Source organism: Pleuronectes platessa, chromosome 3 (genome assembly GCF_947347685.1).
Source record: "Pleuronectes platessa chromosome 3, fPlePla1.1, whole genome shotgun sequence".
Taxonomy (NCBI): Eukaryota; Metazoa; Chordata; class Actinopteri; order Pleuronectiformes; family Pleuronectidae; genus Pleuronectes; species Pleuronectes platessa.
The window spans coordinates 6,794,155-6,806,932 of NC_070628.1; the positions used below are offsets into that span (position 1 = coordinate 6,794,155).

General features: G+C 45.3%; 2 protein-coding genes across 4 annotated transcripts; both read right to left on the reverse strand.

Moving 5' to 3' along the window:
• Positions 1-745: 745 nt before the first annotated feature.
• On the reverse strand, positions 746-8,339 carry osbp (oxysterol binding protein). Of its 3 annotated transcripts, none has more exons than XM_053418267.1 (17): positions 8,211-8,339; positions 7,155-7,325; positions 6,762-6,970; positions 6,485-6,647; positions 6,262-6,373; positions 5,980-6,169; positions 5,752-5,866; positions 5,576-5,639; positions 5,297-5,464; positions 4,952-5,197; positions 4,568-4,688; positions 4,335-4,438; positions 4,121-4,216; positions 3,762-3,946; positions 3,439-3,668; positions 3,022-3,069; positions 746-1,300 (listed from the first exon to the last, which is right to left on the reverse strand). In XM_053418267.1, exons 2-17 carry the CDS (start codon positions 7,286-7,288, stop codon positions 1,158-1,160), a joined length of 2,328 nt encoding a protein of 775 aa, XP_053274242.1. In that variant the 5' UTR covers positions 7,289-7,325; positions 8,211-8,339; the 3' UTR covers positions 746-1,157. The 3 variants fall into 3 exon arrangements, with proteins under 3 accessions (XP_053274242.1, XP_053274241.1, XP_053274243.1); XM_053418266.1 differs by having other exon boundaries at positions 5,971-6,169; XM_053418268.1 differs by lacking the exon at positions 3,022-3,069 and having other exon boundaries at positions 5,971-6,169.
• A 785-nt stretch (positions 8,340-9,124) lies between these two features.
• On the reverse strand, positions 9,125-11,943 carry sart1 (spliceosome associated factor 1, recruiter of U4/U6.U5 tri-snRNP). The gene has a single exon (XM_053418950.1). It carries the CDS (start codon positions 11,602-11,604, stop codon positions 9,268-9,270), a length of 2,337 nt encoding a protein of 778 aa, XP_053274925.1. The 5' UTR covers positions 11,605-11,943; the 3' UTR covers positions 9,125-9,267.
• Between the last annotated feature and the right edge of the window lie 835 nt (positions 11,944-12,778).

Genomic DNA, 12,778 nt, shown 5'->3' on the forward strand with positions numbered 1-12,778 from the left:
CCAATACATTTTATGAGACGATACGATGAGGCTGGTGCATTCATGGAGATTGTTAACAGCTAGGCAAAACAAACAAACAAAAACAACAGGACTGAAACTCCTCCCCCCCCCCACAATTTTTTGCAAATATTAAATTTTTCATTGGTACCAATACAAATTAGCATGATTACACAACAATTATATTAATAGATATGGTATTTAAAACACCAAATAAAGAATATTTATTATTCAATGAATTACTCTTCGAGGGTAATAGAAGCCTGCATATAGAAAGAAACTTGGCGTCAATAAAGACTCAAAATAAAGGATTCTTAAAACAACTAATCCAGACTTTATCGGGCCAAATTACAGTGAGAGCAGGGGCATTACCGTAATGAGCGACTTTCACGTCTCTCAACCACTGTCATGTCTTTCACACTTATGACTCAGCTTAAGGTTTTGTTTATGTAGTTTACCTCTAGAGCTGCAGCACCACAATTATATAGCCATAAGCCATATAGCCAAAGGCAGACCCTGTTACATTATCGTTGACATATGACAAATCTACATCCTTTGGAAACAAAAAATCACTTTTGTCGGAACCACCGAGCGCATTTCAATCCAGATGTGTTTGGAATCTGGTGTCGGGAAATATCCACTGTGTGACCTATTAAAAGATGTCGGAGAGAACTTTGGCTCCCAGTGGTGCTGTGCTGGGGAATATGCAATGAATTCTACGTTAGGACAAACGTCAGGAATGCACAACAAACAGAAACACATTTAATAGATGTTAGGTTGTGGCTCAATCTGTCTAAGCAAACCTTATAAAGAGTAATGCCGTCTGGATGAATGATGCCTGACATTAGTGCTGCTGAGGACACACTGAACCCACAGAGGCCCATGGACCCAGAACAAGTAGCAGAAGAAGACAAAGATAAGGAGAGTGTTTGAGAGGCAGTGAGAAGGGTTTCTGAGCACTGACTGACCAGACGCCATGTTACTACAAAGCTCAATGTGCAGTGTGTGTCTACATTGAGGTGATCGGTTGAAGCTACAGACATTAAAGAAAGTTTGACGTCAGGCTGGATTCCACACTCTTAGCCGATGTCAGGTGGGTCTCTTCTTACCCCCTTCTCATTTGAACACCGCTGAGGGAAAACGGGCCAATTCTGCAGCGGTTAGAAGATGTCGGGGCAAATGTCCCAGCTGCCCTGCTCCTTCGCCTCCCAGTAACCCCCCTTGTAGATGTGCAAGGTCTCTCCGGATACGGGGTCGTCGATCTTCTCAAACCACAGTGCTTGGTGGTTGTCTTGATGGGCACCTGGAGGAAGAGAAAGGTCCTTTAACAAGATGGAAGGGAGCCGCTGAGCCACGGCAACACATCACAGCTTAAAAGAAGCCGATATGCTCTCAGATGGTTGAATAACAAACAACGATGGACGTGAAGAAGTCATCGGATGCACCTTGTTCAAAGCATACACAGGAGGCAAAACTGGTTTTCACTAGAGCCCAACAGTTATACAAGTCGGCCGATGGGAAAACTTTTATTTTACTGAACAGGCCGCAAAAAAAATCCATATCAGCTGGGCTCTAGTTTGCACTTGGCTTCATGCGGAGAGAGAAGGGCTCACAACTACTTCACTAACCTCCCGGGACCAGAGTATTGTGTTCAGTGTCTAATAGGTTACTACTCTTAAATACAGTATTACAAAGCTTGGTTTATTCTAGATATTTCTACCACTAGTGACATCTAGTCTCCATCGATACACGCTTACAACACAAAAAGGAACAGAAGAGGGACAACGGGGATCGGGACTAATGTTACTTGCTTTTGACTGGAGCTCCACTAGCACCGTCCTTCCCTTCCACTAAGAGAGAGTCAGTTGCAAAGGGGCGTAGGGAGGAAATGAGGGAGGATGAACGATCTATCGAGAAATCAAATCTGGATTCTACTAAATCACTAGAAAGTCTAATATAACTGCACTGTGTGTAATACCACGACCAGAATACTTGCTTAAAAGGGGGAGGAATGATGGTCCATGAGGGGCTGAAAAAAGAACGAGGGATGAAGGAATGAACGTTTGGAAGTTACGAAACAAAAGAGTGGCTACGATCGGCAAATGAGCAAATGACACAAAAGTTAAACAGCCAATGAAAATGTAAGGGGCTACTTGCATGCAACAGGTGTAAGAGGGGGAGAGTCCTCTGTGTCAGCTGAGCAACACCAGCACAAAAAGAAGATGTAAATCCACAACTCAAGAGAATCAAATCCACACCAATCTGTTGTTCGTGTACATTTTGAAAGTGCTGTTCGTGGCATCTTAAGCACCAGAGATTTTTTCTATTGTCTGTGATGAGTCGACTGATCTGTAGGATTATGCAACAAAAAGAAACTACTCTACAGATGAAATTTCATGGAGGAGCTCATTAATTTTTAGTGCGGATCCTGGAATTTGATTTCATTTTCCTTAACAGTGACATATTGGGCGTTTTACCATTTTTGTTGATTTCTCTTGATTTACATACAACATCTACGAGTGTGTGCAGATCCTGATAAAGATCCAGATCTGGTGAATCTAAATGTGGTTTCATATGGGGACTGGCAGATGTATGCAATAGTGCTATTCAAGATTTCACAAATCTAACAGATAAGAGTTCCTTATTTATTCTGACTTAGAAAATGTAACGTAAAAGCCAATGTAACTGCAAACGCTGTTCAGTGCTGCCCTCGGGTGTTTGAAGGAATTAGACCAATGTTTCACAGCACACATTGTATACATTTTATGATATAAAATGGCTGATGACGCTTTCGATATGTAACATAACTTTGTCCACCATGAAGAAGAACAGTAAAATATTCCTGACTGTGTTGCTGCTCCAAACAGCGACTTGCTTCTTGTTTGAGTAGCTATCACGTCTTGAGATCAGAGAATCAGGCGTCTGTGGATTTACTGAGGTCATCTCTCTCTCTCAGTGTTTTTAAAATGCCACTAGGAGCACTGTTAAAATGTACATGTTATGTTTAACCGTGGAGATACTTGCTTTCATCAGAAACCTCACTTGCTTCTGTGCCAGTCTCCTGTGCATCAGCTAAATGAAACAAACGGATGAAGGGACAGTCAAATGTGAAGGAGAAGTTACAGACATGATGTTGAAGATATTAACCACAGCACCTTCTTACACCACACACACACACACACACACACACACAGACGCGTGTGTGTGTTCAAGAGTCTAGAATAAACGTGAAGTGTAGAGCTAGGGTGGGGAAAGACTAAGACAAGAGTACTTGCTTTTCAAGGGCGAGTCATTGATTGAATCCTCAGTGACAGCTTAGGGTTGAGACAGAGACAAGCAGACAAAAATATACCGAGACAGACAAAGTGGACAGAAGATGAATGGACAGAAAAACATTGGACAACACCAAACAAACCCAAGCGGCCATCTTTCTTTTCCTACCTTCCTCAGGTGAGCAGACGGCTTTAACAGCCTCCCTCTCCCGTTCTCTACGGACCGTGCGCTGCTTTTCTTCTAGCCTCTGTTTCTCCGCGTTGGCCTCGTCCCAGCGGCCGTCCTCCATCATTCGCTGGTCAGGGCGTCGTCGACTGTCTGTTGGCGCCACTCCCTCCTCAAACTCATTAAGAGTCAAGGCCAGTGTGGAGAAGAAGTACCTGGTCTCCGCTCCCTCTCTGGAAGGTCAAAGCAATAAAATGATCAGATGCACAAAGCTGAACCACAGCTCCATTTGGTTAAAAGCACTTTAACTAAAACCAGAAACTTACGGAAGAGGGTTCTTTTTCCAGATTTCTTTGGCTTTGAGGGTCTGATACACAGTCCTCTGTTTGCCCTCTGTGCCGTTCTCCCCTTTACTGCTCTGCATTACCCGGGAGAACTCCATCTTCTCGTCCCATGTCCCTGAGAGCACGTAGTGGGCCTTTCCATCCTTATCCGTTACTACTCCGGTTACCTGAGAGAAAAACACAGCCGTCAGTCAGAAATGTAGTATTACAAAAATAGTTTCTGAGCAAAAACGTAGAAATATCTAACTATTTCTATTTCTATTATCTTTTAAACTCTGGTTTTACATACAGGAAGTTCCATACCATAAAAGAGAAAAGACAGAATACATGTGAAACCCCACCTTTCTTGGTACATCTCTGGAGAAGTAACTGTAGGGAGCAAACTTGAGGTGGCAGCGATCTCCTGTCTTGTGGTTCACCACGTCTATCTCCCCTGACTGGAGGCACAGAGCGGAAAGGGACAACATGTTCAGCTGTCTGACGACTTAAGGAAAACATTGTGGTGCACGAAGGCATCTTTATCATTTATTTGTTTCTAAATCATTGTAGATTTACCTGATCGATCCACAGTTTCCCCACAATGATGTTGTGGACTGTTGTAGTTACTTTTTTCCAAGAGTAGTGATTGTTGCTCTTATCAAACAAACACTGGATAGAACCTGGGAACACAGATGGAACAAGGGATTATCAGAGAGTGTTGTGTCCTGTTCAATGAAAATACTTGGGCCTTTTTCCGGTATAACTACAAACTGAAGGTATGAGCTTTTAAATGAGACGTATTAACTCACCCAGGGGCATGATAGAGAGATATTTTCCTCTGAACTTGCTGGCAAGACTTATTTCCTGTCTGAGTGTCCAGCCCTTTTCAGAGAGGGCATGATGAGCTGCAGCAGGTGGGTGGTGACTCACCTGAGAAGAGGCGAGAGTGAAGTGACACAAGATGTAATAAAGTCAGTCAAAGGCTTGAGCCTAGTCACGAAAACAAACATGCCTGTTTAAACACTACAACCATGTTTATTTTTCAGAGGCGGATTATGGTAAAACAGGAATGTGATCTTATTCAAGGGACTATACAAGACTTTAAATCTGAAAGGAAATGGTTGGAAACGACAAAAATAGCTTGTAAACTGTGGCTGTGTTTCATGGTTAGTAGGCATGTTATTTCATCATACCTGTTCACATAGGGAGCGGTAGCCGCACTCTCTGAGTCGATCGAGCTCAAAGGTTTCTCCCAGCAAGGGATTGAAGGGTTTCCCTGTGCGGTGGACAGTCGTGGAGTAGGAGGAGACTGTGAAAGCGGCGACGTAGCACATCTGCTCTAGAGAACTCTGACATTTAGCACCCTTGTCCAGCAGCTCGTAGTATTCCAGGTCTTCGGACAGACGTTGCAGCATGGAGAGGGGCTCATTGAAATTGACCTGGCAGGTGCAGGACCACACAGAGAAGGTGTTTGGTTACTTCTGATATTTCTCAAAGAAAAGACACCTTGTCTGTAAAAAGGTGAACATGTTTCTTACAGGCATTGGTATCTTTGACAGCTCCTTTCCGATGCAATTCTTCATGATGCTCCACAGGTTGAGGTAATAGTTGGGCTTGTCAGGGATATGAGTCCGTCTCTGTCGAACTGGCTCCAGCTCCAGAGTCTGAGGAGACTCCGGGTTAGATGCCATTGACAGTTCATCAAACTGAAGGAAGAAAAGGAAAACATTGTTGAGGGCCAGGTAACTTTGACACGATGACAAGCAGACAAGTGAAAACAAATCCAAACTTGCTTGTAAAAATCAAACTCAACCCACATTGACCGACTGATCGTCGATCCCGGTCTCACTGCTGAACCCACTGAGATTACTGTTGGATCTCCTGTGGAACAGAGAAACAAGGCAACAGAAATTAAAAAATAAATAACACATTCAAAGAAGGTTTAAGATAAACAAAATCACTGAGATTTGAGAAAGGAAAGAAAGTAAATAACCTGTGATACTTGGGGTCGGCAGGGACAGTTATAAACTCTGCTGGATCTTCCATAGCGTCAAAGAACTCATTGTCATCATCCTCGTCACTGGCATCTCCCTTTCCTGAACCTCCGCCTGAAGTGAAGATAGATGGTGACAGAATTAACGACTATAAAACCCAATTGGACTCAGAATGGTCAAAATATAAAGAAATGTTCAGCTGGGGTTGAGCGCCCTACCTTTGTTACCTAAGGCGGGATTGCTGAATGAAGAGGGGAGAACCGTAGCTCCTCTGAAAGCTCGTTCCAAATGGTTGTGCTGTTTAGCCAGTTGCTCCAGAGTCTCCTCCAGCCGTATCCTCTGGTCCCTTTCGGTGGTTAAGGACTTTTGCCAGCGCTTGCTGTGGGTCTGGGCCAGGGAGAGGAAGTCTCGACAGGCCTTGGGGAGCATGCAAACACAACAGTAACACGTTAGAGAAAGAGAGAACAGTGTAGTGTGTTCCTACAGGATTCACGCGGGGGGCAACGTACATTGATCATGGCATTAGAGGTGATTCGGAACAGTGTGGCCCTCTCTGTAACTTGTCTGATCTTTTCTCCCATGTCCCCTCCAACACGAATCCCCTCCAGTTCCGACAAAGACCTGTGTGTTTAGAAGAGAGGAATAAATTGAGGGACAAGCACATAAAATAGTCACTCCTCTTTTTGCTGAATAACTCCTTCTCAAGAGGTCAAACTGCCAAGACAACGATACCTTTGAAGGGCAGACCCATGCTTGACAATGAGATCGTTGCAGGTGGTGAGGTCCTCCACCTTGCTGCCCATTGTTCTCAGTGTGGACTGGATTTCTGAGTTACGGGCGCCTCCCCCCTGTCCTGCGCTGGGTGGAGCTGAGGGACAATCATCACCAGAGTCGTCTGAGGAAGAGGACGAAGAAGATGAAATGATGAATTTTGTACACATAGATGCTGCTGCACAAGCTGCAGAGGACTTTCACATTATGTCTCCCATCAACGTTTCTGCTCTCTCACCAGATTCGGCCTGCATACGGACGGCCTTTGCTTTGGCCAGCTCCAGGGCCGTGATCCATCGCTGCCGCTCCACCTCCGAGCTGGCCTTCAGGTGGTAGGTCTGCGCTCCGCCGTTGGAAATGACAAAATTGCACGAGTCCTCCACAGTGATATTGGCTGTGGCCAAGTTAATGGTGCCTCTGCATGTGTGACCCATCTCTGCCTGGGTCCTGAAGACACACGAGTGATGAATGAATGAGTAAAACACAGAGATCTAAATAACTGGTGTGTGAAATCAGCTTTTTTATCCAACCATTTAATTTCCATAAGGCTGCTGAAAGTTGTGTTTATAGTTTTGAATTTGCAAGTTATAATTCACCAACGCCATCTAACAAGTAACCAGATATAACTTACCGATAATACGACAGCAGGCCATTGCTCAGAACAAACCAGCGTCTCTGATAACCTTTTATGTAGTTAGTCCATTTGAAGAGCCAACCCTTGTACGTGTCTCCAGGGGTTGGAGTGGGGGGCTTCGGCTCTGACATCGCAGCAGCCGGTGGATTCACTGGGTGAGTTTACAGCCTGAGGGAGAACAAGAGAAACCAACAACCCAATAGGATCACATTCATATTCTGTTGTCGAACATACTGTGTTTCCTAACCCTAAACCGGTCTGATGACACATGCATCAATAAGGAAATAGGCTCGTTACTGCCAAAGCTATTCGACTTGACTGACAAGGTCATTAATGTGATCTTATCACTGCATGAATCAATCATTAGCAAAACCAGGAATAATGTCGAGTCAGCTGGAAGATTTTAGGAAGGAAATAGCTAATGTCAGCAAACTTGAATGCGTATTAAAAGATAACCACGTACTGTTTGAAGCAATCAGAAGAATTTACAGTACAAATGTTAGACTGACGCTTGACAACTGTTGTTTACTTAACGTCACAGCTCTGGAGGTTACGTGAATCAATATAAGTAACTACATAGGTTATTAGATTAGCATTAAGCCATGTTCATAATGTCTCTACCGTGGTTTTCAGCTCGGATCTAAGTTCGACTCTTCAAATTAAAAACCAAACAAACGATGAAGAGCACGAATGACTCTGAACTGGTTTAGCCAGCGTTTTAATGCGTCTCACCGAGAAAACCCCTCGAAACAGAGACCACTCAGGAACGATACCAGTGACCCGATGCCACTGGTTTCACGCCCGCATCCCAGCCTGGAAATCACGAGGAGGAACAAGAAGCCATTTCCCACCTCAGAAGCTGCTAATACCGTCCGAGGCTAAGCTCGCTCCTGGGCTAGCTAAACAACAGGAAGCTGTCAAACGAGATGACACGTCGAGGACGAAGCGAAACAAACATTTTTTTTAACTGCGTGACTCTCTCTTCGTCTGATGGCTTCTGCACCGACGTTAAAACAAACGTCACCTGCGTTCGTGTTGTTCCTGGAAACTCACCTTTTCCGTGCAGGGCTTCAGCTGGGCATGTCGCGTCGGATGAAGCGGCCCTTAGCTCGCTAGCTTTTAGCCTGGGTGCTAACTACTTTGGCTGTGCACCGGAATAGCGGTCGACCCGCCCCCTTAGCCATCAACTTTAGTTCCGGTGAAACGGAATAAAATAAATATTCCGCAGCTCTGAGCTAATAATAATTAATAATAATAATAATAATCTTTATAATTATTGTTATCAGCTTTATTGGTTATTCGAGTGATCTGTGAGAATACCAAGTGCATTGCAGTCTGGTTGCATGCAGATGGTCTAATGAACAAAATTTCAGATGAATTTAATGCTTATTTTTATAATAATATCACGTAAAATAAGAGGGAGACTTTGAAAGTAGTTTAAACAGTGTGGTATTAAAGGCATCCTAGACTCAGCGAAGTTCAACAAAATCACTACAGAGTCTGCTGCTCGTCAGCTGTGATATAACTTCCAAGGCACTGATCTACAGCCAGGTTCATCACTTTCTGAAGTCGTTTTCTTAATTCGGTCGTGTTATTTTCTAGTCTCATGTGTAGTCATGAGCCATCTTGAGTTATAACAAGGCTGCTTTGTTGGATATAAAAAAAACACCCTACCTTTATGAGGTGAAGCTGTAAACATTTGTTGCATGAAGGTTTTTATTATTGAGTTGTTCTGTATTGTCAGTCAGTTCAAAGACTGTGGATTACTATATTGAACCTGATTCAGAAAACATGATTATTTCCTGTGAAAGATTGCATCACATTGTGTTTATAATTTGTATAATTTAAGTTTTGATGAAATGACACAAAAATGGAAGTTAAAATTAGTTGTATTATTAGTTCTTATTTTTATTAATTACACAATTTCTATAAAGTTGGCAACATTTCAGACACAAAAAGAAAAGACATTTCTCTCATTTGTATTCATTTTATTCAACAATTTTGAACAACAAAGCTTGCATGAACTAGAACATGCAGTTATTTTACTTAAAAGATCTTGTCTGTGAAAATGTGTGTTTGCACTTAAAATAAATCCCTCTTCCCCATGTACTTATTTAGTGATGTTGTTTGCGTTCATACTTTTCCCACTCCCACTTAGCACAATATATGGTGTTTTCTGAGATTTCTGTTTCTCTTGAAGCAGAGCCACAGTCCCCAGAGGAGTGTCACTGCTGCTCATCTTCTTCAGCAGGGCCTCCTCCTCAAGTTTCTTCATCCTCCGCTCAGTCTTCATCTTTCCAGACCCTTTCCCGTGGAATCGGTGAGAAAGTTGCCGGAAGGCTTCTTTTGGAGTGAGTCTCCGCCCAGACTCGTCCACATACTCAATCTTGACTTCAGGCCTGTATTTATCCTTCTCCTTGAAATCTTGTGTGAAGCCTCTGTATTCCTCTCGGCGACTGTATTTGTCATCGAAGCCCATTTTGTCCTCGATGCGGTAGTTGTCGTTGGGCAGGGCGCCCTTTGTTGCTTTGACGCGGGACATCTTCTGCATTTGAGTGTCCAGCAGACCTTTGTTCTTGCACAGATGCAAGGCATTAGCAAGGCCGGAGTTGACAATGGGCTCTTCATCTAAAATGGTGGCAGAGGCTGTGGCGAAGTCAGGTTGTTTTATCTCCTCATCCAGGTTGACTGTGCTCCATCCAATATTTTCATCAATTTCTGAGTCTGAGCCTCCAACATCTTCCTTCTCTTCCTCTTGATCAAAGTCCATAATTTCTTCTTGGTCCTCTCTGTTCCCGGACAGTCCATAAGTTGGAATATCACCCAGAGTTCTGCAGAACTCTGAGGTTGCGTTGAAAATAATGTTGTTCTTCCCATCAGGATCATTGTCACTCTCGCCTTTATCAAGCTCTTTAATCTGCTCTACCACCTTCAGCCCAGAGTCTTTGAGGAGCTGCCTTTGCCTCAGCTTCCTCTGCTTCTCCAGTTGTTTCTGCAGCTCCTGCTCGGCCTCGTCCTCCTCAATTACAGCTGGCTCGGTGGGTGTGAAATCATCATCATCGCTCATCTCCATTTCTGCCATTCTGATGTCATCGGACAGCAGGGGGATATTCTGTGGCGGTTTGCTCTCCTCTTCCTTCTCCTCCCCCTCTTCCTCCTTTATTTCCGTGCCATCGAAATCCACCTTTTTGCGTCCCCGACCCCGTGATCTGGAGCCAAAGTCAGTACTGCGGGTGTCGTCGATGCGAAGTTCATCTGCAGCTGTCTGCTTTTCCTTCTTCCTGATCTTCCTCACTCTGCTTTTTACCTTTTTGAAGCCCACCATTTCCTGAGGTGTGTAATACTCTGAGGCGATGGCGAGGGCCGGCATTTCCAAGGTCTGGGCCTGATTTCGCAGATTCTCTCTCATGGCCTGGATCTCCCGCTCTCGTTCCCCGTCAGCATAGCCCCCAGTAGCCAACCGGAAGCTCTTTTTCTTTTCGCCATCAATTTCTTCGTCATACTTTGATAGAACCGCGTGAGACTTTAACGTAAGCATGTCATCCACGCTCTCATCTTCTTCATACGGCTTGTATTCTGGCTTTTTCTTTTTCAATTCCACGTTCTTTTCTGCCCTTTCCCTATCCACCAGATTAACGTTCACTAGAGTATCTTCCTCCTCCTCAAGCACACCTTTGTCCTGTAGGGTCAGGACGATGGTCTGACCCTCGGTGAAGGACTCCACCTTGTGCTGCACCTTGAGTCCCTTTAAATCTCGACACGTGTAGGAGTCATTCTTGGTTTGCGCAAATTCCTCCTCTACCAGGTTGCTCACACCGAACTCCTCGTCCATCTCCTGCAGAAGTTTGGCTGTTTTATCCGCCAATTCTTTCTCCTTTGCCATGTTTCTGCTTCTCTCCACCCAAGCGGACGTGTCATCCAGCCAGTCTTCCTCAGCCAGGGTCTTCACTTTCCCCAATTTCTTGTTCAGGATGCGTTTTTCCTTCATAGCGGCCAGCTTCTCTCTCATCTCCTTCTGCTGCTTGATGAGGACTGGGTTGATGGTCTCGGCCACCATCGGATCCTCCTTGGTACCGAGCTCCTTCTTTTCCTCGTTCAGCTCCAGAGGCTTCAGACCCAGCTTGAGCCGGAGTTTGTTGGTGTCCTGGATGCTGAGGGACGCGTCTCCGCTCGCAGACTGGGGCTGCACTTCCGCGTTGCTCTCCTCATATGCAGCGTCCACCTTCTCCTTCTTCACGCGGGGCTCACCGCTGCCCCTTTCCGGCTTGCTGCGACCCTCTCGTCCGCTCCTATCTCTGGACCTGGAGCGCTTTCGCTTGTCCTTGGCCCGGGTCGCGTCCCGCTCCGAGGCGTCTCGCTCCTTGTGGCGATGCTTCTTGTGTTCACGGCGCCGGTCCTCCGTGTCCTTGTCGCGGCTCTTTTCCTTGTGTTTCTTCGAGGACCCCATCGTGTCCCCGGCTGGTCCCAACAACAAAAAACTAAAACACGGTTTAGAAAAAAAAAATAGATATATCTTTGATTGGATATCGTTAGCTTCCCCTTGCTAACTAGCTCTCATTAGCTTTGGAGGCTAGTGAGGCTAACTGACGCTCAAAATGAAAACTCGAACTCAAAATCTAGATATGAATCGAGTGCGTGACACGACGTGGGTAAAGTGGCTCAGCTGTTTGCTTTCTTCGATCCACTTTAACCCCCGTCCTCCGCGTAGAAGTGCGCAAGTTGGACTCTTCGACGAACGCACCGCTTACGACCATAACACACAGTTTCCTTCCGGCTGGAGGAGATTAAGAAAGCGGATATCGCGTCGCGCCACCTGCTGGATTGGAGTCTTTATATCCGGGAGTTGCTGCATTTTGGGCAAATCGTGGCAGCGGCAGCTCGTAGAGGCACTTCCGGTGTCAACAGAAACTTCCTGGCAGCTGCCTCTGATGCCAAAAGTGTATGAAGGCAGCTGCCTGTGAGTGTTTGGAGGGGTTGTCACTGAATAACTCCATAATAGGGATGATAAACAGAGCAAGTTATTAACTGCAACTGCACCAAAGAAGACACAATAACTAATAAAGTACTTTTTCATCTTAAAATAGCACAAAGGAACACAGTTTGCAGACGATACAACAGTGATTGGCCTCATCAGCTACAACGATGAGTCGGCCTACAGAGAAGAGGTCCAGCATCTGACAGAGTGGTGCGCCGACAACAACCTGGCTCTCAACACCAAGAAGACCAAAGAGCTTATTGTGGACTTCAGGAAGAAAGGTGGCACACACACCCCCATCCATATCAACAGGACGGAGGTTGAGCGTGTCACCAGCTTCAAGTTCCTGGGTGTCCACATCTCTGAGGACCTCTCTTGGACCCTCAACACTTCAACCCTGGTCAAAGAATCACACCAGCGACTCTTCTTTCTGAGGAGACTGACGAAGGCCCACCTGTCTCCTCAGATTCTGGTGAATTTCTACCGCTGCACCATCAAGGCATCCTCACCAACTGCACCTCAGTGTGGTATGGCAGCTGCTCTGTTGCAGACCGGAAATCACTGCAGAGGGTGGTGAAAACTGCCCAACGCATCACCGGTTCCTCACTCCCCACCATTGCAGCTGTCCAGAGCAAGAGATGTCTGC